At 40.6% G+C, this 27,345-nt stretch overlaps 2 protein-coding genes across 7 annotated transcripts in view; both read left to right on the top strand.

Moving 5' to 3' along the window:
• Positions 1-9,328, top strand: part of sned1 (sushi, nidogen and EGF-like domains 1) — a 59,294-nt gene extending 49,966 nt beyond the window's left edge. For 3 of the 5 annotated variants that reach the window (XM_031311517.2, XM_036007290.1, XM_036007288.1), the window contains 15 exons: positions 68-181; positions 288-401; positions 493-609; positions 764-1,051; positions 1,185-1,359; positions 2,079-2,191; positions 3,148-3,426; positions 3,717-3,858; positions 3,968-4,050; positions 5,129-5,227; positions 5,548-5,664; positions 8,039-8,129; positions 8,271-8,350; positions 8,444-8,471; positions 8,621-9,328. In XM_031311517.2, coding sequence (XP_031167377.2) covers positions 68-181; positions 288-401; positions 493-609; positions 764-1,051; positions 1,185-1,359; positions 2,079-2,191; positions 3,148-3,426; positions 3,717-3,858; positions 3,968-4,050; positions 5,129-5,227; positions 5,548-5,664; positions 8,039-8,129; positions 8,271-8,350; positions 8,444-8,469 — 1,838 coding nt within the window. In that variant the 3' untranslated portion in view covers positions 8,470-8,471; positions 8,621-9,328. Of the gene's footprint in view, positions 1-67; positions 182-287; positions 402-492; positions 610-746; positions 1,052-1,184; positions 1,360-2,078; positions 2,192-3,147; positions 3,427-3,716; positions 3,859-3,967; positions 4,051-5,128; positions 5,228-5,547; positions 5,665-8,038; positions 8,130-8,270; positions 8,351-8,443; positions 8,472-8,620 lie in introns of those variants that run through there. The other 2 variants (XM_036007289.1, XR_004898807.1) reach the window with 2 other exon arrangements.
• A 1,943-nt stretch (positions 9,329-11,271) lies between these two features.
• Positions 11,272-27,345, top strand: part of ryk (receptor like tyrosine kinase) — a 41,057-nt gene continuing 24,983 nt past the window's right edge. Inside the window, exons 1-4 of one of the 2 annotated variants that reach the window (XM_031311591.2) lie at positions 11,272-11,972; positions 23,225-23,346; positions 23,469-23,568; positions 25,474-25,605. In XM_031311591.2, coding sequence (XP_031167451.1) covers positions 11,765-11,972; positions 23,225-23,346; positions 23,469-23,568; positions 25,474-25,605 — 562 coding nt within the window. In that variant the 5' untranslated portion in view covers positions 11,272-11,764. The remainder of the gene's footprint in view (positions 11,973-23,224; positions 23,347-23,468; positions 23,569-25,473; positions 25,606-27,345) is intronic. The other variant, XM_031311590.2, reaches the window with a different exon arrangement.

The following is a 27,345-nucleotide window of genomic DNA, read 5'->3' as shown; positions in this document are numbered from 1 at the left end:
ATGCAGAAATTCAATGCACCTGTGCACATATGTAGTTCCTATGTATATGTGTGTGTTTTGTCTTAAGACATAAATGAATGCCTGTCGGAACCCTGCAAGCACGGGGGGACATGTGAGGACCAGCCCGGCTCCTACGTGTGTCATTGTTCTCAAGGCTTCAAAGGCCAGAACTGTGAAATAGGTACTGTGTTCATTCAACCTGTTACATTACTTTAAAAGCTTATACATTTGAACATACAGTTTATACAGGACAGCAATACAATTCTACTTTAAATATATGTGTGCAGAGCAGGACGGGTGTGAGTCCAACCCCTGTCTAAATGGAGGTGTGTGTCGGGGTTACAGACGGAATTATTTATGCGTGTGCAAGGACGGTTTCTTTGGGGACCAGTGCCAGATGTGTAAGTGGCTTTGCACTGCCTCGCAAGTCAACTGCACTTAGTTGTGACATCAACCATAATGTACTAACTGCTTGTCTTTGTCGCCCCCAAGTGGAGAACCCATGTGTACTGCAACCTTGTGGAAACCGCGGCCTCTGCAGGAGTGACAAGAGAGGGAACTACAACTGTGTTTGCAGAGTAGGACACACAGGCAAAGACTGTGAGAAAGGTCAGTAAGAGTCACACCAAAGTGCACCAGAGTCCAGCTCAATCAGCTTGCCATTTGTCCCCCCATACTCTGTAGCTCATCCTCTGTATTGCAAAGACAACTCTGTAATTATTTAATGTATGAATTTGACATGTAAGGTTGCCACTGTTCCCAGACCTGTTGCCTCCTTCTGGTCTCCATGTGCTGCGTGTGGAGGAGAACGAGGTTGAACTGCGCTGGGATGAGCCGGATCCCTCACACAGCCTGATCAGCGGGTTCATTGTCACTTATGGTCCCCTGGGCTGGAGCAATCACAAAACAGATTTTCTGGAAAGGCAGCAGTCCACCCACGTCATGCGAGGCCTGATGCCCGGCCTGCTGTACAACATCTCTACCTTCTCCATCAAGCGTAATGCCAACAACAACGACAACAGCCAGCCTGCCACTGCACTGATACGCACCAGTGAGCACACTCTTTAATGCTGTGGTAGTAAGAGAAGGCTTCTGGAAAGTGTTTCTCTCTTTGCGTTTTCACATGAGTTTGATTGCACGTTTGCATGCTTGCATGAATTTTCATGTGTGTGTTTCTGTGCTAGGACCTCGGCGGGTGGAGCAGCTGCAGGTGGTCAATGTGTCCTCCTCTCAGGTTTGGCTGAGCTGGCTGGTTCATCATGCAGCAGTCAGCAGGGTGCACGTGTCTCTGTTGCCTTCAGATGGCAGTGAGGCTCGCACTGCCGTGTTCAACACGAGCACCACTGAGCATACCTTCAGGTCAGGTTCTGCACCGTGTAGAATCGCATTGACAGACCTATCTCCACAGCACTGTGGAGGAAGGTCTGGCAACAGGAGCATACACTTCTGGATAAGTGAAAAAACACTCTGGGTTGTTTGCATTTCTTTAAACCAATTAAAATCGTATTGAGCGGCGCTATGCTCCGGACACAGCGAGCGTGGCTCTGCAAAATAGTCTCGGGAAAGAACTTGTTTAGGTGCAACATTTGCTCTTAGCAGTGTATCGTAAATCTTTACAATCATTCACCAAACGAACCAAGCAGGCCTGCCTTGTTGCCTGATCCAAATTTTCTTCAAAACTTGCTATTTTCAGCATGTAACGTTGCTTAGAGGTTCCACTTAACGTTCCTCAATGCGACCAGAGTTTAAAGTAAACACAAAGACAGCAGAAAGTGAGGGACATCTGGCGGATCTATCTGACAAATGAACTGTCGTCGATGATCCAGACTTTGCACTGTTTTACAAAAGAACACTGACAACCCAGAATTCCAATTGATTATACAGACCTGCAGCATCCTATGTATCCACTAAATGGTGCTGTTGAAGGGCTTTGGGTAATATACCTTTCAGCCACTAGAGGGCACTATTTGATCCCATCTTTTGAGGCTCTTAACAGTGTTGTGAGGATATGATGAGGTCAGGTATCGTGCTTGGTTTGCTTTGGTGCCATTTCTCTGTGTGCCTCTTGTGTTTCCCAGTTCATTACTCCCTGGTCAGATGTACACAGTGGATGTGTTGACTCAAAGTGGAATCAGACCAGATGAGTTTCCCTCCTCTAGCCACTCAGCTGGACCCCTGCAGTTCTGGACAAGTAGGTTACATATCATCATTCACAAGTTATTAGGATGATTATAAATATACATATACATATAAAGACTAGTCAACTAAAATTTAATTTAACCGCCCCATCATGTCTTTTCTTTAACCTCATCCCCTACATCTCAAACAGTCAGTACAGGCTCAATGCTAACACATTTACATGTATATGTAGCATATTTTAAAAAGCTTGGAATTAGTCATCGATAGTCATTTGTACAAGGCGTTTATAATTAGTGTGTAAATGGTCCATTACCCACTATAACCTATTAATAATAATAATAATAATAATAATAATAATAATTAAGCTTGAAGAAATATTAAGCAAAGCAAAATTGAGAAAACTTTATGAGGATAAGGTTGAGAAAAAAATGCATTTGATATTGTACTGTCCATTTAATCATGGTCTTCAAATTGCTGGACATTCGGGTCTGTTTGAATGTAAATTACTAGAGATATTAATATGCAAGGTGTTTGGATGAGCTCAGTTTTTGTTAAAGGGTATCATCAGTGAATGAGAGTGTTTTATGTTTCATTTGTTCATTTGATATATGATATCATGTGTTTTGTGCTTTCCTTTAGTTTTCTCTTTCCTCTGTACAGTATGTCATGTGGATGGGGCAACTTTGTGTCTATGACAAACAAATACGAATTCATTAATTTGTTGAGCATTAATAGGAAGGAATAGTTCTGCTTTTAGCTGGTAGGTATGCATGTAGCTCAATCTTGTGATAAAGCTTCCAGTGATTTGACAACTTGACAGACAAAAGTTAGCGGCAGCATTCCAGTCCAGCTAACAAATCATTTTAAAGCCCAGGGCAACACAATGACGGTGTAAAGTTGAGAATCAATCCACAAAACAAATTGTTACTGTAGTCAACAACTGCATTAAGAATACGTTTAATGCTATCCATGAACCAATCTGAGTATCTACATGTGTTATTTCCTCAGAGCCTCTCCCGCCACAGAACCTCTCCCTGTCACATGTGACCACTAACTCAGCACTGATCACTTGGAGCCGCCACCCGAGAAGCGTCCCAGATGGCTTTGTGGTCAACGTGACTCGAGGGTTGAACACCAGGAGTCGCTTCCTGCCCAGTGGGAAAATAGGATCATATACCCTGCGTGAACTGACACCAGGACAGCACTACTACGTGGCTCTGACATCCGTGAAAAGCACCGGGCAGGAACAGATCCACAGCATACCTCAACACTTAGCCTTCACTACCTGTGAGAAAACAAAGGCTTCTCATAACCCTTTCATTTACACAAAGACATGCCATTAGGTGGATGTGTTTCCACACAACATTTCAGTATCACCATTGCACTTGACAATGTTGATGCCATGCACAGCTATTTAGCTAACATGGCCACTGAGCAGGTATAGGTAGTATGTTTGCAATGCAACATAAACTATTTGCCCAAATTTACAATTTGGCTTCACTGAATCTATACAATTTCATATGATTACAAATGTGTGAGTTTTAAAACAAATTCTGTATACATTTCCTTTGACCCAGTGCCAATGGGGGCAAGATCAGGGAGAAGAGAGAGGCCGACCGGGACTGGACAGGGGACTCAGGTCGGACGCATACTTCCCCCATCTCAGCCTCAGGACCTGGGAGGCACAACACAAACACACAACTCAGAGGAATTGCACAGGTACATGTAGAGTGTTGATGATTTTTAAACATATACAATGGTAAGACTTTGTTTGCACCTGGTAATTCAATTGCGATGCTAAACAGTTAGCATGGTTTCTATGTTGCAGATACACAGAGCTCATTGACAGAAGGGGAAAGATAACAGCCAAGTTCACTCAATTGCCTCGAAAAGCCGTTCGACATCGTACTAGTAAGTACATGTATGAGCAGTGGTGGAATGTAACTAAGTACATTTACTTAAGTACTGTACTTAAGTCCAAATGTTGAGGTACTTGTACTTTACTTGAGTCTTTTCTTTTCATGCCACTTTCTACTTCTACTCCGCTACATTTCAGAGAGAAATATTGTACTTTTTACTCCACTACATTCATCTGTTACAGCTTTAGTTACTAGTTACTTTTACTTAAGTAAAGGATCTGAATACTTCTTCCAGCGCTGCGTATGAGCAAACATGTGATTAACATTTAGTAAGTCACTACTGTAACACTGTTTGACATTTTTCCAAAAACATTACATGCATTTATACAGTATTTCCAGCAAAAAGTAATGCTGTCATGTTGCCATAACTACCTATTAAAGTAATTGATTGTGCTTCTAAAGCCAGATCAGTTCAGACATTACTGCATTCTCTGACATCTTAAACTAACATGCTACGCCAACATATTGAAACAGTTGTGGTTGGCTCAGGATGTTCAAACAATGAAAACGTATCTTATTTGCTTATCTTGATGCAGATGGAATAACTTAGGCCATGGTCCTATAACCATATGGTTGTAACCGTGGCCTGTCTGGATGAAATATAGGTAGTCCTCTAATGGAAACTGGACCTTTGTGCTCTCACACAAACAGACCCACAGTATCTGACACATGTTGTCTGCTTTATCAGAAAACAATAACTTTCAGGAATAAACTTTTTTCTTTCTCTTTAATTTTCAAATAATGATGATGATTTTTGTCATGTATTTTCACTTAATGCATCCCACTGCAGTGGTTTATAGCCCATAGCCTCAACAGAACCAAAACAACTGTTAAACAGATGTTATCTTGTGCTCCTGAGAATAAGCTTCCTTTCTAGAATTGTTAGGCCCTTTTTAATGATGTTACGCCCATGATGTCATAATATGATTTTGACCATTTTGTCAAATCAGTAATGTCATGTTTCATTGTTCCAGGCTGAGGAATGTTCACCAAAACTTTAGTCTCTTAGTACCATGTCTACATTTTGTCTTTTTACGCTGATTCATGACAGGAAATGTTTTGCCTTGCAGAACCTGACCCACCAATTAGATTAGAGAAGATGGAAGAAACAACAAACAAAATCAGCCTTGCATTAGAGATTCAAGAAGAAGGTTTAAGAACGAAGCCTGGTAGGTGTTTTGGTGGCACATCTGCTCTTGTAATTGATCCCAGCTGATGTGGTGCACATACATTAGATTCATTTCCTGTTGGAAAAAGACTAGTTAATACATAACTAGTCTTTAGACATGTCATTTATTACTAGTGTTGTGTGTGTTAGCCAAGCGCTGTGATTAAAATATCAATGAGGATGCTAACCTTGAAAGACAGGATGTTACATTCAGGAGGGAAGTGGTGTAACAGCTGTAGATAATGTTAAGTAGTGGGTCTGAAACTTGAGCCCCCTACTCCTTTAGTACTGTGGATGTTGATGACAGCTGTTGTCTTTTAGAGTTGCCACAGGACTGTCGCAGTCTGCCCTGCCAGAACGGGGGCACATGTGTGAATGGAGGCGACTCCTTCATCTGCGACTGCGCAGCAGGGTTCAAGGGCAGACAGTGTGAACTGTGTAAGTTTATGTGCTTCCTCTCTACACTTACGCATACACACGGGTGGGTCCAGTGAAAGTAGGCTGCTTTTTGGCAAATGGACTGGATAGCCAAGATTTAAAACACATGGTTTCTGCAGGGAGATCAATGTTTGTCTTAAACATCTGATGTACAAGTTGATAAGTAAAGTCAGTAACATCCATGTAAATCCATCCATCCATTATCTATATCCTATCCTATGTGGCATTAGATGTAAATGTTATTTTTAAAACATATACATAAAGTATTGTACTATCTCTCTTGTCTTAACAAGCTTAAGAGTCTACAGCTATGCTAGCAGTTCTGTAAGGCTGCACTTAACATCAGTATGCTAACATGCTCACAGTGGCAATGCTAACATGCTAGCAGTTTAGAGTTGCATGATCTCCCTGTGTTTGTTCGATCAGCTGGACTGGAAGCTATATAAATGCTTGCTAGGATCAGCCCAAGTCCCCCGTCACTCTGGTCAGGATAAATGAGGTCTGGAAGGATACTATAATGCCATTTCAAGTGAAAACAATACAACCCCTTTTAAATTTTTTCCCCAAAAAGCATTACATTTATTGGTAGCCTTCAAGCCCACTCAAATAGGTATAAACCTGCTTCTCCAAAGAGGTTTTGGTAAAATATGTCCGCTCACCAGCTGTGTGTATGTCACGAGTGCAGGATTTACAGTCCTGTCTTTGTGTTTTCTCTCAATGTAACTGTAGCATTTCAAGGTGGGAATTTACAGTATATTTTAAATTAGATTTGCATGACATCATGTAAACTGACATAGAGTACTGAGCTATGTATAGACCTCTGGTTTCCTAAAAGCAGGAAACACGCTCCACTGACAGTTGACCCTTCTGACATTTCTAAATGGCTTGGTTAATGAATGTACAACATGAATACACTGTCAACGAAGGCACAAAGCACTATATTATAGTATTATAGTCTTTTTTTCAGGGAGACAGTGTAACATTATTAATTTCTTCTGAATGTTCCGGGGACTGTATGAGGCAGCAGTATATTATCTGGCAACAATATCCTTCTTTCTTCTGATTTGACTCCATCTGTCTTTCCTGTGTCTCACTGGTTAATCTTCAGCTTAATTAGTTTGGCTCAACGAATGCAACATTGCTGGGATAAAGCCTGCCGCGCTGGATGGATCTATTTCCCCCCTATTCTAGAATAGATAAGCTGACACAGCGCTGTGGAGATAGCAATGCGAGACTAGGCTCAAATAGTTCAAAATGACCAAAATTAATATCACACAACAATATTATTAATGAAGAAAGTGGGTTCCTGTCTTCATAAGAGAGCCTTATTTCTCTCAAATAAATCAAATCCCTCAACAGTCTAAATTCCCAAATCTTTAGATGATGGGAATCTCCCCAAGTACACTCTCATTAAGTTTTAAGATCTACTGTACTACTGCTGTTATGCCTTAAGCCACCAGCTTGTATTAAATGTGTCTGTAAAACTGAACATTGCTACTACAGTACTACTTTATATGGATGATACAGTAGAAATGAATTAGCTACAGTGTACTATGCCTTATTGAATTAATGATCATGGAAACATGTTTACGTTTATCAAAGTAGTTGATTATATGCTACCAATATTAATGCATAGATACAATTCTAATTTAGGAGCATGAATAACATGTAATTTCTTGCTCAACATGAATGGATTTATAGACATAATTATTTAGATCATTGGTGTCTCCTCCTTTATAAAATCACAACCTCCTGTAACAACAACCTTTAGCACATCACAGTTCTTATAAAAAAATGAATTATTTTTGTGAGTTCCAGAAGAAAATGTGTGTGATTGTTGTGTGCATTGATACTTATTAGCTTAATGTCATTATAATAAGCTTGCATGTATATACAGTAGTTTGATGAGTCTACAATAATAAGCATTTTAAAATATCAGTGGACTTTGTACTGGATACACTGGCTGAGATATAAATGGATGTCTATCAGATTCTTTTGACTTAATAAGTCAAAAAGTGTAGTTGTTATAAATGAGAAAAGTCACAGCAGATGAAGGATTATGGACAATTTGACATACAATAAATTGCCTCGGTAGCACTAAAATTTGAGCTTTTTAAAAGCGTCTTTAAAAGTAATAATTAGATGGTGATGAAGCTGTGTATGAGGAGGCACTGGAGATACCCTCGCCCCTTTAGAGTCCTTTAACCTAAACATCCAGCATCAGATTGTTTAAACATTCCTTTCCTAAAACCATTCATCAGCCAGAGAGAAGGGCCTAGCTCCCTCCCACTTGACTCCTAAACCATCCAGCAGACTTTTCCTTGCTGACAATACTTCAAACATTCATACCTCCTGTTGTGTGACCCACTGTTTGCAGTGTGCCAGCGAGTGCCGCACCCCTGTACCCGTCTCTACTCTGAAACGAAGAGTGTGCCTGTCTGGGAGGGTGGAGTGTGCCACTACCTGTAAGTCATATATTAGGCACAGTTCTCCTGTTCTGGCCTTGCATGCTCATCATGACATACTGTTTTGTCTCAATTGCGAAGCTGGAGGAAAGCAGAGATTATACTTGTAACTAATCGTGCATGTTTTTTTATTCTACGCAGGTACAAAAGGACATATAAAGTACAGCAGGATGTTTGTTATCGAGAGATTTGTGAACCCATGCCTCCAAAGAAAAGTCAGAGTGAGTTCAAAAAGTCTGAACAGTGTTGAAGTTGTTTTTAACAAATAAAGCAATGCAATTCTTTTCACACACTGATATTAACTTTCTTAACAGGCAGAAGAACAGGCAGACAACAATAAAGGTTTTTTTTTTTTAATACAACCAACATAATGATATTTTTGTGGTGACGTGTTTCCTCCAATCACAAAAAGTCTCTGTCTGCGACTATAGAAAATTGCAAGATTTTCAACATTTATCATACAAATATTTTTTTTCGTCTTCTTTTTCTAGAGCACTTGGATACGGATGAAAGGACTGTCATCACTGTCGTGTGAAAAACCTAACTTCAATTTTGGTGTTTATAAACTACTTGAAGTAACTGATTATGGTCATTTTTGTGCTGAGAAACCCTGTCGGAACCTACTGTAACATTTTAGAAACAGATCATCATTCATCTGAAAATAAGGTTGTGTTTGTTCATTCCTGAGAGCTGTGTTTGTAGCTCTATTCTTCATGAGAGGACTTCAGTCAATCAAATGAAAAATGGCCCACATCATTTATCATTTGTGTGTGTGATGACTGATTTTTCACACAAACACATACGTACAGTATGCAAATATTAATGTTAAGCAGTCCGTTGTACTGCACAGAGACCTTATATACCTCATTTCCATGTCCGTGCTGACACATTAGGAGAGGTTTATATTATTTGTGATTCAGCTGCAGGTTTTGTCCCTCAGGGAAATAACTGTAGAGTGTTCCGAGTCCCAATCTTTTCCTTATACCTGCCCCCTGATCTCCTTATAAACACGATGGGAATTGTATGTTTTCTCCACACTCCATAAATTCATCTCTTCCTCCGACAATGGTGCACAGTATTTTCTGTGTATACATATCTTTCTCTGTGTCTTAGCAGGCATCACTGCTCGCTATTCTGTAAATAGTGTTTATAGGCCATTTTGTAGGTGAATATTTTAATAATAAAAATGTTAAAATGTTTTGTGCTTCTGGTGTCTTGTTGGGTTAATATTTGTTCCTGGAATACATCGAAGAATGGAAAGTAGACAAGGTCTTACAGTATCAATTTTACATTTATTCATAGAACCTGCATTTTTCCTTTCAAGCAAATACTAGCTGTTAACAATTATTCAAAGAGACAGTTAGTTTAAAAGTTGCAAAAATCACCTGATTGGAAGTATATTAACGATAGTTTATCAAGATGAGGCAAGCAAGACCAAAGCCAGCTGTGATGCATGGCAACAGTTAAATGAATGAGAGTTCATTCTTTTAAATATATATTTAAGAAGGAACACTGTCCATCATACTTAGAATTTAAACTATTAGTTACTACTGTCAGTGCCTACTTTAGGTCCCATTGTTGGGTAGCTGTGTACACAGTGCTACTGGCAAAAAATAAACCCTATATCTAACTTTTATCTAAATGAACCCGATAGGGACATGCCTCATGGAAGAAAACACACATGGGCAGCAGATCTGTGTTTTTGATCCCACCCAAGTAACAATGGATTTCTTAAATGACAAATCCTCATCAGACTTTCTGAAATGGCACTTCTACTCCCCCTCAGGCCTCTACATACAGACAGGTGGCACGTTTTGTGCCAAGATTATTTTTGGGGCATTTTAGGTTTTCATTTTTAGAGAGAGGGGGAATGACATGCAGCAAAGGGCCGCAGGTCAGAGTCGAACACGAGGCCGCTGCATCGAGGAGTAAACCTCTATATACTACGTGCGCGCGCTCTAGGTGAGCTACCCAGGCACTCGACAGGCGGCAAGTTAAAGGGAAGCCCTACATAAGAAACAACAAATGCCGATGCTTCCATACAAAGCAGGAGGGGGTCACTGAATGGCTTGAAAATATAAGCTATGGCCTTCACATTAACCACACTCAATCCTGTTGAACATCTATGTAAAGATGATGGATTTTACAAACTCCACAACCATCATCAAAAAACAAAACTAGGTGGTGTTTAGCCCTCCAGTAGTTCCAGAGAGCACTGAAGCTGTTTTGGAGGCTTGTGGTCACCCAAAACTTACTGAGACACTTGTGTATTCTACATAATGTGTATGTTGCGCCAAACTTCCTTAGTTAGTTAATAGCAATAGGCCTGTATGAAGCTACTGTAATACTACCCACACTGCCACCATAATACTGTAAAACCCATAAAATGTATTATGCTGTAGTCTACATTACAATTGAATGTTGTGTAGTATTGTGTGTATTCTGTATGCTTTTACAAAAAATACTACATTTTGCTTTTCAATTATCCATGTTTGCCTAGTGTTTATTTTCATTCTATCTTTGACCAGATGGAACAGCAACATGCGGATGAAAAATGTGTTTTTTAAAATGACAGCCAAGATAAAAGGGCAGGGCAGTTGCCCAGTACCTCACACTGTTCCCATCACTGATGGCCCATGGCTGAAGACCACTGACCTGACCCAAACTAAAAGCATACAGAACACCCTTCATTTAATCGTATTATTTAATAAAAGCTGATGTCTTACGACTAGTTTCGGTGTCCCCGATTAAAATATGCCCCTCTACCTCTGAAAAGCGGACTTCTTATTATATAGCAGAATTTGCATTTTGGCATATTTAGGATAATCATCAATGTATTAAATGCATATACTTTATTTATATTATAATATTTAACATGATATGGCACTATTGCTGATATAGGCTACATTCATTCGACAACTAAGTTAAAGGTAACAACACATGTAACATAATTACACAATGACAACAATTATCAATATATAATTCCGTTTTGTTTGGCTTTAGTGCTTACTTTTAATGTGATAACACAAACTGGTTATATCCTTTTTTGGTTCGTTCTTTACAGTTTGTAAAAAATATGTCCGACAGCACCTGAAGGCAGCATTCCACTTCTGTAGTCAGAGGCTGGTCAGAGCACTGAGTGCCCCCGCGCCCCCCCCCCCCCCTCCCTCCTGCTCCGGGTGAAAACTGAGATAGTAGGAAAAGCCATGGAGGGAGAAAGCTGGATGTATTAGCTAGTATGCTACTTTAGGGCATTTTTTTTTAATCATTCTTTCGTTTTTGCCTGCACAAAACAAAGCGCCTCAATGTGGTGATATCCGTTGTGTATTTTCTGTGCTGGGAAAGCGTCGTAAACTTTTACATTCCAACATATAACGACAGTCTGACCGCGGACAGTTAGCTAGCACAACCCGACAAAAGTTAGCCTGCTCCGGCTAACTTAGCCTGTCTCTGCTAGCAAGAGAGGACAAAAAACAGGCTAGTGGAAAAGGAGTTAAGGGTAAAAGTGGCGCTGCGGCGTAAAGTAACTAGTAATGTTGCCTCCCGGGATTAACTTCAGATACGGATGAGAAAGAAATTGGCGACTGGGGAACACCGAGGCGAGAACAACTGCGAGGAGCCAGTGGACCAGTGATATGTTGGGGTTGATTCACGGCTCTGGCACCCCGCCTGAGTCCCGAGGTTGGCCGCACTCTGTGCTGTGGAGGCTCGGGGGCTTCTGCTTCCTCCTGCTGCTGGAAGGAGCAGGCTGCCTCGCCAACCCGAGCAGCTCTTCTGGCGTCAACAACAACCAGCCTAGTGTCAACATATACATGAGTGTTGACGAGGTGAAGAAGCTTTTGGGTAAGAAGGCCTGCATGCACAGCCAGCTGTCTTCAAACTTTGAGACCTGTGTGTGTGTGTGTGTGTGTGTGTGTGTGTGTGTGTGTGTGTGTGTGTGTATGTGTTGTGATGCAGTTGTGTCAATGTGTCCCTCACATCTGCATTTCTCCTTCTAAAAGAGATGGTACTGAACTCACATTACAAATCACTCCTATTGTGTTTAAAGGACACCCATAGTGTACAAGTTAATAATGTAATTTGGGTGTTAATGTTCCCATTGCCCACAGTAGAGCATTTCACTTTGAGCCAAAGAGAGTTCTGCTGTAACGTTAACTGTCATATGTAAAATGGAAAAAGTGGAAACTTGGACACTCTTAAATAATAGTAATAATAACATAACAGAAGAAAAATGCCTTATCCTGTGGGTATATGTAAGATTTACATTTGCCCTGTAATGTACCTTATGCCATTTCAGAAATAGTAGATACTGTATCTGGGCGGTAATTGATTTTTATGAGCTGTGCTATATTATATTAGCATGACTATAAAGATCCAAATCAGTGCAACTGTTATACAATGTAGGCTCAACAGTAGATATGTAATAGTCCCTCACACAAGAAAGCCAAAAGTTCCATCATCAAAACAGGCTTGAAGCAGCTTCCCAACACTGGGCTGCTGATGTGTCACCAGGAATAGTAGAAAGTGACTACACCATACATTTAAAACTAACTACCTAAACAGAATGGGATATTTGTGGTTGAGTGTCAGTTTTAGGTAATATGAAGTGAGCTGCAGGTAGATAAGTGTTATTCATTGTGTTGATGGTGGTCTTCTTGTCCATAATGCAGCTACACAAAGTTGTCTTATGTTGATGATTTGGGCCAGAGGCGCTGTGGCATATGTGGCATTAGTATTCAAGGGTTAGGGTTAGTGGTTTAACCTAACCCTAACCCTTAGTATTCAAGCCATACTGTACGCAAAGATGCAAGACCTGCAAAATGGACGTGAATTTGCACTGTTTTTAATTCACAATTTGGCTGTTCAAGTGTAGGTGTCCTTGTTAAGTTGGCTATAATGGTGTCTGTGAATGTAAAAAAAATGGGCTAATATTCTTTATCCTGGTGCCAAGGTCGAGCCAGTCTATGGATTGATCCTAAATTGTTAATTTAGGGTTTGCTGAAGATATGTTGAGAGTGCAGTTTGAAACTAGTTATTTACCATTTGAGTGGCACTTTACACCCTAATGAACGGGTAGAAGTGCGTAATGTCTTTGTGGATGGAGGAAGCTGATTTAGCAGTTTCTGTGTGTATGCTGCTGTAAATAAAAGTATTATCATTTTGTAGTGGCATCATCATCATCACATTTTTGAACTTGATCATGAGCATCCTATTGATGCAAATTCATGGTAGATTTACCAGCTCTTGGGATGCTTTAAAATATGTAAACAGATAACCTGGATGACACTTTAAACAGAGCATTCATCACTTACTGTTGCTCTTCTTTCCTCCTCTATAATCTGACTGGTGTTAGACCATAGGCTGAATCTGTCTCTTTGGGTTCCTCTTGTTCTCCATCATGCTATAGTTAATCTTTCTGCTGCCAGACCAGGGCCTCTCTTGTGGTTTGCTTGAAACCGTGTCTGGTCGTGTGGAGAAATCTCTTAATGTTTGACAACTATGTGTGCAGAGCTAAAAGTATGTGTGGACAGAAACGTCCATGATGTTGGAGGGAAGTAAAACTGGCATCAACTTCACGTTGGCAAAATGCTGCTGGGGAGTCTTACTGCAGATTCATGTAGAGATCCAGAGTTTGCTTTTGTTTTTAAACCAGCTGGTACAGCAAAGGTCTCAGACTTCAACAACGTACGTATGCCTATTGCCTACAGCTTCCGTAGACAAAAAAGGAATGGTAATCTAATAAATTTGTTGGCTATACAAGGGTAGGGACTAGATGACATTCTGATTATGCTGCTGGGACATTAGAACATGTTCAAGGTAGCATAGTGTATTTGGGCATGTTTACATTTGCTCCATATGTTTTCTTTATTACCAGCATGACAGCGACGCTGGTATTGGTGTGTGTGTGTGTGTGTGTGTGTGTGTGTCCTGAAGACGGTTTTGAGTACTTTGCCAGGTGTTTACATGTCTGTCTGCAGACAGATTTTGTCACTGCCATAGCGTCACAACCCTGCAAGATGCAGTCACAATACTTTACTGGTGTGTAGTTCAGATCAAAGTTTGAATATGGGTGTGGTCTGAGCTAGGCCGCCGGAAGAAGGGGGGTAGAAAGTAGGGACGGTGCCACTTTGTGTTGACGCAAATTGAAATTAGTTTTATTTCCAAGCTTGTAGTTTAGTGCATACTAATTTGTGATTTAAAATATAGCATATGGATTACTTAGGACCAAAAGAACAGGTGCCACATGCTAGACGGCTTGATTATGTCTGATATTGTCATGGCAGGAGAAGCACAGGTGTAATTAATAACTTTTTGATAACTCTGTTCCACATAAGCATCCCAATAAGCCATGCCAGTGAGCCAGCATGCACAATAGGACTTCATGGAATACATTTTGGTATGTCATAGTAGGAAAAGCACAGTTATAAATAATAAAATGATTGTCATGGTATGGCATGTCAAAATGTCTTTTGTTATCATACATGTAGGGCTGAACAATACATCATGTTTAAATGAAACCAGTGTTTTCAACATTTCAATTCACAAGAGCTGAGATTCCCATTGGGCTAAACCACAGATTAATAGCAGTGTCAACAAGAAATCGGTTACCGGTACACACAAGTGAGTGGTCAGTTTTTTTGCTAAATCCCATTAGTATCCCCACTCAGCTCCAATTTGGCATTTCTTGAAATCCATTGTCTCCACAGGATTTCTATTCATTGCAAATGAATGAAAATTCAAATAAAAATTGTATTTCCCAGAAGAGACATTATTGTGATGGGGGAAAAAGTGATCTCACCAACATATGAAGTCTTTCTGTGGTCTCTCTGCTTTTTGAGCAGATGGACTCTCCATTCAAGATTTCTTTTGGATATCTTTTAACAAGCAGCCTGTCAAGGGGTTGTTAAGGAACAGAAAAAAGTCATGCCTGAATTGAAACAGGGTTTTGCATGCACAGCGTGTTTGTCTATGGATGAACTGCAGGCAGAAGCATCCCTAATAGTTTTTGCATATGACTAATAGAGAGTGAAGTGTCTGTCACAAGAACAAAACTCTCCACATGCATTCCTACCTGCCGCTCCAATATCAGCTGTGTCTCAAGACCTGCATCCTAGGTTTGAATTGTGTTGCAGCTGGCAGCTCCAATGTAGTTACTTAAGCCATACTTAACCCATACAATCTGTTTTTGCTGGACAGCAGTTGAAAAATGTCTAATAAGCCATGCTACCTGTTGCTTTTACAAAACATGGCAAATTGCAAGACCCACCGAAAAAAATCCATTCTAAGACCAGGCTGTACGTTCCTGATTGCTGAACCAGCGCCATTGAAAGAGTCTCTTTAAACGCCACTGTGCTGAACTAATTGAATGCAGAAACGTAACAGATGTAATCATGTGCGTTGCTGTGTTTGCTAACATATCGTAAAAGATATTATATTTGAGTAGATATATACTGTAGTCCTGGACAGGAAATGAACAGGTGTATTTCAGTCCCAGGGAAGAGTCTGTAAATCACCATAAAAATGGCCATAACAGTTTTTTAGACCACACATGGCATATATTCAAATGTCTTCTTTTGTCTGACCCGAAAGATATGAGGTTTACAATGATATAAAACAGAGAAAAGCAGCAAATCCTCATATTGGAGAAGCTGTATCCAGTCATATTTTTCAGGGGCATTTCTGCTTGAAAAATGACTTAAATGATTATCAAAATAGTTGTGATTAATTTTCTGTCAATCAGCTAATTTAACTAACTTTTTAAGCTCAAGCAGCTATGATATGTCAATTTGTATCATAAAGGTCACTCTACAACTTATTTTAAAGGTTGTTCAGAAATGTATTGCGATTGTTGCGAGAGGAGACACTGCGTCCCACTGCTCACTAAACATAGGGGTGAGCTTTAGACTCCATTTATATAAGGCCCATGACATTAGTTTTGCGGGCTACAATAGCCTTCTTTCTTTCTCTGTTTCCTGGCATTCTGACCATCCATGTGCTCATTGAGAAGATGAGGGATGAAGTAAAATATAAGATTTCTGTACATTCATTTGCTGTCTCCTATAACAATGACCTTTTTGAGCACAGTTTTCCATGGTTGACCAAATACATTACTCTGAGGAATTTTTCTTGGTGGAAAGTAAACACAGTCCGTTTTCTAGTTCTTGCATGGCATACTCACTGCTGCTCACTGTAGTAGTGCTGGGCTTTACAGTCCCCAACCAAAATTACTATTGTGTAGACAAAATAAGCTGTTCCCTATTAAAATATTTTTTTCCAATACCTTGCTTGTGGGAAGAAGAGGAAACATGTTTTGTGCAGTTACAGTTGTTGAGAGATTCTAATGAGGTACACCGATTAGTGTCTCCTGATCAGGTGAGTAGCAGTAGGTCAATAACAGCATGCAAAAATGGAAATATCCAGGTCCTAGAAAATGTGAACAAGTGTGTAAAATCATCCTTGTATTTGGAAGAGCCAAGTGCATGTCAGCTAAGCAGCCTTCCCCTCCATTCTCCAAAGAGCTGAAAGGAAAGCAGGGCCTTTGAAAAGGAGCCTGTGAACAGTGAGGAATGATTGGCAGCAGCATTCACTCTCCAAGGATCCTGTGGTTGAATAGGGGAGCCCCGGCTTTCACAGCCTTTTGTCTGAGTGCAGGGTGGTTGCTTTACAGCAGATTCTTTTGAAGCAACCACCCATTTTATAAAATGTTGCCCTTGTGTTAAAATCGGAATATTGGCATTGGAAATATAAAATCGTGTCTGTATGACAGCAAACATTTGAGTTAAACTATAATTGTATTCAGACCACTGCCATGCTTAATTTAATTTTGCTGTTATGTTGTGGAAATGAAGCAGTAGATGTTGAAATCAGATATTTTTCACCTTCTAGTTTCTGTAGCATTTCTAAAACACAAGATAATTTAGTTAGGAAACACACCTTTCTAAACGAAAAAAAAAAAAAAAAAAAGATTTGACCTTGGGCACACAACCGGCGCTTTCAAACTGCGGCTGTACTAATAAAGCTGCCCATGTAAAACAGCATCCACAAATAGATGGGTGTGATGGTGTGCGTGTGACCTCTTAAATTACCCGTTAGTCTGCCTCAAACTGCTAATCATATTTTCAGTAAACCATTTGATATTTGTTGAGCAAACTAAGGAGCCCCTTTAAGCAACAAATAAGCATCAACGAGGTGCCTATAAAGGGACAGCGGCAGACAGGCTTGCTCAGATTCCTTTCCCTGCCTTCATCATGCCTGCCCTAGTGCCCTTGGGCCACTTCATTGAATAAAAGAGGGAAACTGATGTATGGTTTCTTTTGAAGTGAATCGAAGAAAACCACAGACATTGTGACTTAATGTGTGTTTTTCTTCCAGCTGTAAGATGTTTTCAGATGCGACTATTTTTGCAACCAGTGTTGCTGTAAAAACTTAGTTAATGTCTTTGGCTTTTCAGAAAACATTTTTGATCATGATAATAACTTTATTCTACATTACTACTGCACTTTCCTTTTTATTTTACACTTTGATACTGATGCTTTTCTTCAATTACTGAAGGTAAAGAAACTTTTGTTGGATTTCTGTTGGGACATGCACTAAAGATTGTCTGTGCCTAACATTTCCTTTGGAAAGAAAGGTCTGCGGCTGCCAGTGAAAAAAACTCAGTAGTCCAATTTCCATCTTAAGTTATTGCAAATTTGAACTGAATTTCCAGAAAATCTGCAAAAAGACGATGTGAATTAATGCGCATTTCCATCCATTACTGTTATGTGACTCTCCCTTTTTGTGTGTAGTGTTATGTCTGGGGGGCAGTGTAAACCAGAGTGGCTGTCATCGCTTTCTTCAGATTCATGCTGTTTTATTCTTCAGGAAGATTCAAATGCTAACCACACCTCAAAGGTTACTACACAACCACTCAAATGATGTACCCGGTCTTACCTCAAAGGTTACTACACAACCACTCAAATGATGTACCCGGTCTCCGTACCCCAATCCTGCAGAGTTAAAGCAAAACAATTCTCAAGTCCTCCATCTCTGTGGATGGCATGTCAGGTGATTTCCTAATGCCTCTTGTTAGAATGGATGTTATTAGAGCAGACGATTGCTATTTGATAACTGCTATTGGATATGGACTTTTATTTTATAAAGCTATAAAGCTAGCAAGTCTTGTTAACATTTCAATCACTGCTTAACGTCTTGCATATTCTCAATTTGGTTTGAATATGTCATCATTCTCATATATATATATATATATATATATATATATATATATATATATATATATATATATATATATATATATATATATCTCTCATGTCAAAGTTTCCCTGTTATGTCAATCATCTGCTTGATTTGAATCTGTCTTTGGTAATGGATATCTTGGTATGAATGATTGTGAGAAAGCTGTATGGCATTTTTCACATTGTGAACCACTTTTAACTTGACATGACAGCATTTGTTGAGATGTTTTTGTACAGTGAATTGAAGATATGTGTTTAGACCATACCCAACCAACCTGATCGAGCTGTTCTTCTTGATTTTGAATTGCTTTGTGTTGCTTGTTGTATCGCTTTGGGCTGCAATGATTAATCTTACTTAATGAAGACAGGAGCAGTAATAATATTCTTTAATATTCTTGTTTTTTCACCTGTCGGCTGACAGAATGCTTATTAATACATAAAGATTTAAGCATTGGTTACGTTACGCAATGTCTTTTTCAATCACAGACCAAATTCTGGTCTCCTCAGTTAATAGCTTTTCTTGTATGTCTGATATCTTGAAATCCTTCGTACATAACCCCTCTCCCCTGCTGTTTGGAATTTCCAGTTGATAGAGTTTCACGCGGGCCCTCATTTTCTCCTTCCTTGGTTAATGTCACCAATATCTTCCTAGTGAGAGGCTGGAGGGAGTGTTTATCTCCTGAGCGCTCAGGGATGAAGGCTTTGGGAGGTATAGTGTCGACTGTGTGCACAAGAGGGTCTTTGTTATATCCGCCCTGGACCTTAGCACCTGGCCACTGCCACCTTTTGTTCTCCTCTTTCAAAGTCTGCAACGTGATCCACAGCTTGCAAGAGAACACTGCATGTTGACCGACTTAAGACTTTATAGAACTCAAGATGTTAAGACAAACTAAGATGCTGCTGTAAGTTATAGTTTTGTGTTGACATCTGTATATGAAAGGAATGGCCATTTTCAGTATATTTTCAAGACTAAAATGTTTAAATGTGGGAGGAGAGAAGTGAGTGAGCTCAAAGAAGCGTCAATGTGCCCTTCAGCAAGGCACTTTAATTATACTCCAGTGGAGCTGTTCAGTAGCCTACAGCAGTGGCCTGATTGTGCGTGCCGGCAGCTCTAATGTGTTGGTACCAATAGTAATTTTTAAGCAGTAGCATTTTGTATAGCTTCACAAATAGCCTTTTAAAAGATGATGTCGGACTTCGGTTGGCGGAAGTCAGCTTGCTTTATGTTCGGTTGTTGTTGTTTTTCTAGCTGGTCAGATCCTAGATCAAGGGTAATATGTTTTGGTTGCAATGGGCCATTCAAACATAGAAAATTGGAGTAAATGCACTCTTGATTCAGTTTTGATGTGGAAAAGGTTTTGATTCAGTTGGGTAGGGTTATCTACACCAAATTTTGATCTCCATCAGAGTCAACAGCATGTGCACCTCTACCGACCCATCAAGTTAGAAAGAGGCTACCAAGCTCAGGATACAAGGAGGGAGGATCCAAAGATCAAGGGCATTTAAATGAATGGGGTTAGGGTATGCTTAGTTGCGGACAATATTTAGTTCACTGTGAGAAATCCAGAGAGAGATATACCCAAATAGATGGTCCTCGTAAATCAGAGTATACTCAGGGTATAGGTTACACAAGAACTTTATTTCAGATGCTGACTTGCAAAGTAAATTTGTAAATGGGACTCTCCCTCTATTGAATATCCCTCTGTTAAATATTTTTGAGTTTGATAAAAAAATAAAGTTACAAAAACAAGAAATGTCCACATGTATAACAATTCATTACCAATTCTCCCAAGTTGCTCAAAGATGAACAAAGAAAATTAGTTTTATACATAGTTGTACATGTATGTGCTTACTGACCTCTTTATTAGAATAATTGATGAGAAATGGTTTCCACTGAGGCAGAATAGATTATATACTGTAACGTGAGATATCAGTTGAAATGAAAAGGTCACAACAGATTTATTTTAGGTTTATTTCACCAACAGATTTGAAAAACAGCTTTCAAAAATTTTAAAACTTTTTTTACTGTAAAAATAATTCTCTGTCATTGTTATTTTATTGTGCTCAAGTGTGCTGGAATTCAGTGTTTTCAGATCAGTGCAGGTCATACCGTGTGTTCTGACCTGGCTATTGTTAATCACTTGACACCAGCAGAGAGAAATGGAAATGTCCTGCAGGAAATAATCCCTCAAAACATAACACGCTACCAAGTTATCACACTGGAATTCAAAATGATGATATTTTTCCATTAGCGTTTAAGAAGACTGTTAGCATTAGAGACGTTTGCATCTGTAGTAGCAAACAGCATGATGATGTAGCCAGGCACTTTATATGTTGTGACCAAACATTAACTAACAAGAATCTTGTTTACAGACACACCTTCTACTAATGCTGTTTTCACATTCCAGAGAGCAGAGAGTGTGAGCATTTCATGGTTCCACTTCCCCTAACCTCCGAACCAACGTATTCCCTGTCTTCAGTCTACGTACGCTGACAGGCTTCTGTTGCCATTCCTTCACGTTCCTGTTTCAAAGTTGTTGCAGTTAGGGTGGATGGCTATGGTGCTGTGGGAGGGACAAACTTGAGCCAGACTAACACTGGTCCTCTTTGGGCTTTTATGCCTGGCTGGTTGCATAGTTTAATTAGTATCAAAGCAGTGGGGCCACATGTTGAGACAAGGGAGGTAGATGAAGTTGAGCATGAGAAAGGCAATTATACAGGACTAAACTGTTTGGCTGTGTGCACATATGTTAAGTGACTATGTATGTATATGTATATACACATGAGAGACTGCATACAAGAGTTATGAACAAAATGTCAGATATTCAGATTTGATCATAATTAAGGACATGTATTGTAGCATTTTCTAATTCCAATTTTCCAGTCACTTATTTAAGGCTATGCTCAAAGTTAAAGATGTTGTAATCTACGTTTATAGTTTGTCCACACATATTTAAGCATGTGTTATCACCCAACTCTGCAGTTTACCTCAGCTCTACAGACAGAGCTTCATAACGTCATTCAGCTTATGATGTTTTGGTTTTTACGCTCCGCAGCTTTACTGTTTGGGTTCACTCTGTGCCCTCATCAGCATCGTTTTCAGATGCAGAAGGCAGTTGACTGTACCTGCCTGCTCAGCACCAGCCGACAAACATAGCGACTAGCTAGTAGTGTAACATTTAGCAGTTAGTCAGCCAAATGTTTTCCTCAGGAATTGGTGCAAACCAAAACAGACCTCCAGTAAAAGGAGAGTGAATACATTCTCCAAGTGGACAGAAACACAACTCCAAATGAAGGCTGATCTCACTGTTTATCTGATTGATGTGTACATTATTCACTGTTTGCTAACAAATGGGTTTAAGTTAACTTTTTTGAATATGTAATACTTATACCTAATGCAACAAAGATTTAACTATTTCTGGGGCTTTCACCTGCATCACAAGGTCCCCATTAGCAGGAATTTTCTCACTTGTCATTGACGCATTATTATGGATCCCACGTAACTTCTAGGCAAGTCCCGCCCTACGAAGCAGCTCGATTGGTTGGGGTTAGGCATTGACCTCGAGTGGTTAAGGTTAGGATAGCCGATTGGTCAGGGGATAGGACCTGTGCACATCCGGTTACGTTACCTTGCATAAGCATGGAGGCCTGGCAAATCGTAGCGTGTGAATGCTATTGAAGGGCGGGTCTTGCCTAGAAGTTGCGTGTGTTCTGTAATAACGCGTCATTGACAGCCGATTTTATTATTTATTATCTTCTCTGAGACTTGAGACTGAATCTTTTCAAGAATTAACTTCAATGCTCAAATCTATGTTGTTTAGCTTATCAATCATAATAATCATATAGTTAATCATGTTTGTTTAAAGTAATTGTTTGTTACCCATACCTTTAATTTTACATGTATAGACCAACATTTAATTTTAGGACTGATTTAAATTTAATTAGGTTTTAGTGAAAGTGTAGCAGTTTCTTAATGAATGGAATAGAAAGCCAGCAATGCTACTCTTTGGCTTGTTTAGATACTAGTTTATGTAACACCCATCCCCTCTCTGAGTTGGAAAATGCTTGAGCATGTTTTTAATTGAGCTGATGTGAGAAAGGTCTATGAGCCAGAGCTCTGAGATAGCCCGAGGGTATTGGGGGAGCCTGGGCACATTCTTTCCCTTTCTTTAAACTAGATACTCACAGACTGATAGGCAGACCCCACTCTGCCAGACAGACACTTTCAAGGACTCATAGCACTGCCTCAGGCCAGGATTGGGGATTTCACCAGCACACATTAGACTTGTATGACTATTTGATGAAAAAAAAAACTTTTTAGGCTTGGCTTTGTTAAAGTAAATGAGAAAGAAACACAGAATACAGTACCAACCCATCTAGCTTTCTGATGCATGATCATGTACTATGGCTGCTCCTGAGCTATAACATTAACTAAAGACTGAATAGTTAAACAGACTGTAGATGTTGTATGCAAGTCCAGTTTTATCGAAGGCATACAATTCCCTTCCTCTTAACCCTTCCCCTGTCCAATTTTGTTTCCTGGATAGAAAATTGCGGACATATTTGGATGCTGTCTCACTTGAACGTTTTGAAGTTTTTTCACTTGGGCACTAAGAGGTCTCAAGTACTAACAGATGTGTTTAGTCCATCTCTTTTATTGTGGGGAAACCCCCTTAATCCAAGCTGGCCGTTTGAGTGGATATTTTACTAGTTCCTCAGGCTTGCTCTGTGTGAGTGTTTAAATCTACTTCTAAATTAGAAATGTGTTGTCTTTTAAGTACAGTGTAGTGGTTTTTCTTCTTCTGGATTTCCAAAATATTTCTCATAAAGTTCAATTGTATGTCCTCTTTCCTGACACAGGCCTAGATGCAGAGCTGTACTATGTGCGAGACGATGTAGTGAATCATTATGCTCTCTCCTTCACCCTGCCTGTGCCCAGTGAGACCAACAGCCTTCACTTCTCATGGCATTCCAAGACAAAGGTAAGTCTCAGCATCAGAAATGATTGATTAACCTCTTCAATACATGCTTACTTGTGCACACATGCGAGGCAACCCATTTGTGTGTTGACAACATTTGTTCATCATTATTTGTTTATCTATAGGTTGACTACCGACTTGGCTTCCTTATGGACAACCCTGTTGCCATGAACCAACCACGGAGCAACATCTCCAGTCAGGGGGAGGTGCCCCGTGTTCCCTCTGGTTTGTTCAATATACGCCTTTTGTTATGCACTTGTAGATGCTTTGCGTTTGGAGATATTATCCCTCCACCTAGTCCTGGGTCTTCCCCGAGGCCTCCTCTGAGCTGGACGTGCCTGGAACACCTCCCTAGGGAGGCGCCCAGGGGGCATCCTTACCAGATGCCCGAACCACCTCAACTGGCTCCTTTTGATGTAAAAGTCAGCAGCTCTAGTTCAAGTTCCTCACAGATGACTGAGCTTCTCACCCTATGCCTAAGGGAAACGCCAGCCACTCTCCTGAAAAAACATTTTGGCCGCTTGTACCCGCGATCTAGTTCTTTTGGTCATGACGAAAGTCCCATCAGCAGGACGCTACTACTAATGATAGTCTCTGAGCGTGAAGTGGAATGTTGGCGCTATCATGCAGGCGGCGTGAGACTTCATAAGGGGCAGGGGCTGGAGGCCACTGGTCTGTGTGCGCTGTAAAAAGAAAACATTGTTGATTGGGATAAAAAATGTAATTCGGATTTATCTACTTGGGCAGGTCTCAATCTACCTGGGTGGGTCTTAATCTACCTGGGCAGGTCTCAATCTACCTGGGCGGGTCTTAATCTACCTGGGCAGGTCTCAATCTACCTGGGCAGGTCTCAATCTACCTGGGTGGTAGAATGTATGGGAAAACACTGGTCGGCGAGTCTACTGATACCATACCATTTAGCCCCCGAGAAAAATCTACTTTAAAGTAGTTTATTTATGTTCTTTTCCCGTTATGGCTGGAATTAGGTAATAAAATAAAGTTATATTGCATTTCATTTTTGTATGCATTTGTTCATGTTTTACAAAGGGTTTAATCTGAGCCAGGCCATACAACAATGGAAGCAATCATATCACATACATACAGGGTTAGTAGTATAAAGCTGTTAAAAATAATTATATATATATGCGCATATGCACACAGGGGTTAAAGTGGGCCGGAACGATCCTGAACGGCGTTCTGGCACCTTCAATTAACAGGTAAATTAATCTAATCGTTTAAAATAACAGTAAATATCCTTTCCAGTGTTTCCTCTATTCATTCTCAGCAGCGCACCGCCGTGAGTCCATGTCTGTTGTGAGTTCAAATGTCTGTAATACAAGCAGGACAGAAGCGTACTATCTGGTAACGTCAGTTAAACGGGCGAAGATCACGTTGTCGGTAGCCTACCGGTTACAAACAGGCTCGTTAGTGATCAACGTGGTAACCTGCTGCAGATCTGGTGTTTTAAGCTGAGCTAGACAGAGAATATAACTAATTAATACAGATCTGTGATGCTGTTCTGACCTCAGTGTTCTCTGTGAAGTTAGCTGGAAGTAAATATAGCCCCGGTGTGTTTATATGTGGACTGGATGCATCGGACTCTGTTTAAAAAAAGCCTTTGCAATGTGGTTACTTAGAGCTTTTGCCTTGGGTCAAGCATTAAAACAAAAAAACCTAGGAGCATATAGGACTACATAAAAATGTAAAGTAAATAAAAAATGATAAAAGAAATACAAAGGTGTTAATACAATATCACAGCAGGCCAAAATCATCTGTGTCTGAAAACACCCTCAGACTCCAGAGGGATTATAAAGTACTCATATCGGTAATCATAATATTAAATGTAAGTACTTGTACTTGGTCTGAAAAGTGGTATCGGTGTATCCCTAGTCTCCAACAATAAACCTACAAAGCGTACAGTCGATCGGTTGAACGGTTCTCATGATATGCACCTTCACACAAACGAAACACACCGCTCTCCAATTATAGTAGTGGGAAGTGGGATTAAACTTTACAATTCACTGACGTCGTCCATCTCCGACGTGTGATTGCTGACAGATTTAACCCCGGTTATTTTGCATTGCAGGAGACCAAGTTTCTCTAATAAATGACAAGTCTGTCTCTCTACAGTCTTTAGAGTGGACCTCTTCTGTTCCGGCAAGGTAGATGGAGAGGCTGTTTTAACAGTGCAGCTCAATCTGACCATCCATGCCAACAACTACACAGTGCTCAACTTTAAGAGGAGGAAAATGTGCTATAAAAGTAAGTATATTAATAATCAGCTAATAATCTAAATGCATTAAGAAGTAGCGCAGCGCAGCCTTACTGAATGTTTTAGACGTTTTTCATAGCAGACATCTTTACATGTCATAGCAGGGAAAGCACAGGTGTAATTAATAACAGTAATGATGACTGGGACATTTCAGTGGAAGTGAGCCATTGTACATGTTTTTAGTAACACCTGTGCTTTTTCTGCTATGACAAGTCAAAATGTCTGCTGTGAAAAGGGCCTTGTGGGTTGACCCATTAGCAATTGTCTAACACATACAGTTATGATACATAGAATATTTTTTGCTAAAACAATATTACTACATAGAAAGTGAAGTTTGTGGAGAATTTGAGGGATTTACTCAATGCTGTTAGCACTGTGTCAGATACTTTAAAGAGTTACAGTGGGAGATGAACAGGTTTTTGTATTCTGTATTCAGTTCTGTGCTATTTTCAAACTGCCTGAAGATAATTACATGTGGCCAAGTGACCATATTCCACATGGAAACACATTTATTCCCATTTATTTTGAGCATGAGTCAAATTAGTAACCATAAGAGATTCTTTGTATGCCTGAGTGGTACTCAAAATGTCCGCTGAGCAATCGTACCTGTCGACTTGTTCTTGGGTTGTATCTGTAGTGTTGTAGCAGAGGACAAACACTGATGTATGCTTGCTGTTTTATATTTTTAACTGCTGGAGCCTTTTCATGAACTCGGGAGCTTAACCTAAAAAAAAGCTATTTCAGGTTTGTGTTCCTGGGCCTCTAACAAAGTCCCTACTTGTGAGGTTGTCCTTTCCTGTCAACTAGGAACTATCAGAGTGAGGAATACTGGATGTTGTTGATTAGCAAAACACAGGTTTACCCTATTGCTTTTTTGTATTATCTATAAATATAATGAATAAGGTCTATTAGGTCTATTTCAAAAACCCTATGAAAAAACGAGGTAGAGATGATGTGACCCTGCCCGGAGGAAGCCCGGGGCCCCCGTCTGGAGCCAGGCCCAGATGGAGGGCCCGTCAGCGAGCGCCTGGTGGCCGGGTTTGCCACGGTGCCCGGCCGGGCACAGCCCGAAAAAGCTACGTGGCACCTCTCTCTCCAACCCATGGGCCCACCACCTGTGGGAGGAACCGCTGGGGTCGGGTGCACTGCCACATGGGTGGCAGTGAAGGTCAGGGGCCTCGACGTACCAGACCCGGGCAGCAGATGCTGGCTCTGGGGACGTGGAACGTCACCTCTCTGTGGGGGAAGGAACCGGAACTTGTGCGGGAGGTGGAGCGCTACCAGTTGGATCTGGTGGGGCTTACCTCTACGCACAGTCTCGGTTCTGGAACCATACTCCTGGATAGGGGTTGGACTCTTTTCTTCTCCGGAGTTGCCCAGGGTGTGAGGCGCCGGGCGGGTGTGGGGATACTCACAAGCCCCCGGCTGAGCGCCGCTACGTTGGAGTTTACCCCGGTGGACGAGAGGGTCGCCTCCCTACGCCTGCGGGTTGTGGGGGGGAAAACTCTGACTGTTGTTTGTGCGTATGCACCAAACAAGAGCTCGGAGTATTCGGCCTTCTTGGAGACCTTGAATGGAGTCCTGTATGGGGCTCCAGTAGGGGACTCCATAGTTCTGCTTGGGGACTTCAACGCGCACGTGGGCAATGATGGAGACACATGGAGAGGCGTGATTGGGAGGAACGGCCTCCCTGATCTAAACCAGAGTGGTTGTTTGTTGTTGGACTTCTG

Source organism: Sander lucioperca, chromosome 11 (genome assembly GCF_008315115.2).
Source record: "Sander lucioperca isolate FBNREF2018 chromosome 11, SLUC_FBN_1.2, whole genome shotgun sequence".
Taxonomy (NCBI): Eukaryota; Metazoa; Chordata; class Actinopteri; order Perciformes; family Percidae; genus Sander; species Sander lucioperca.
Note: the sequence above shows the minus strand (reverse complement) of the source record. Positions and strands in the feature narration are given on the sequence as shown.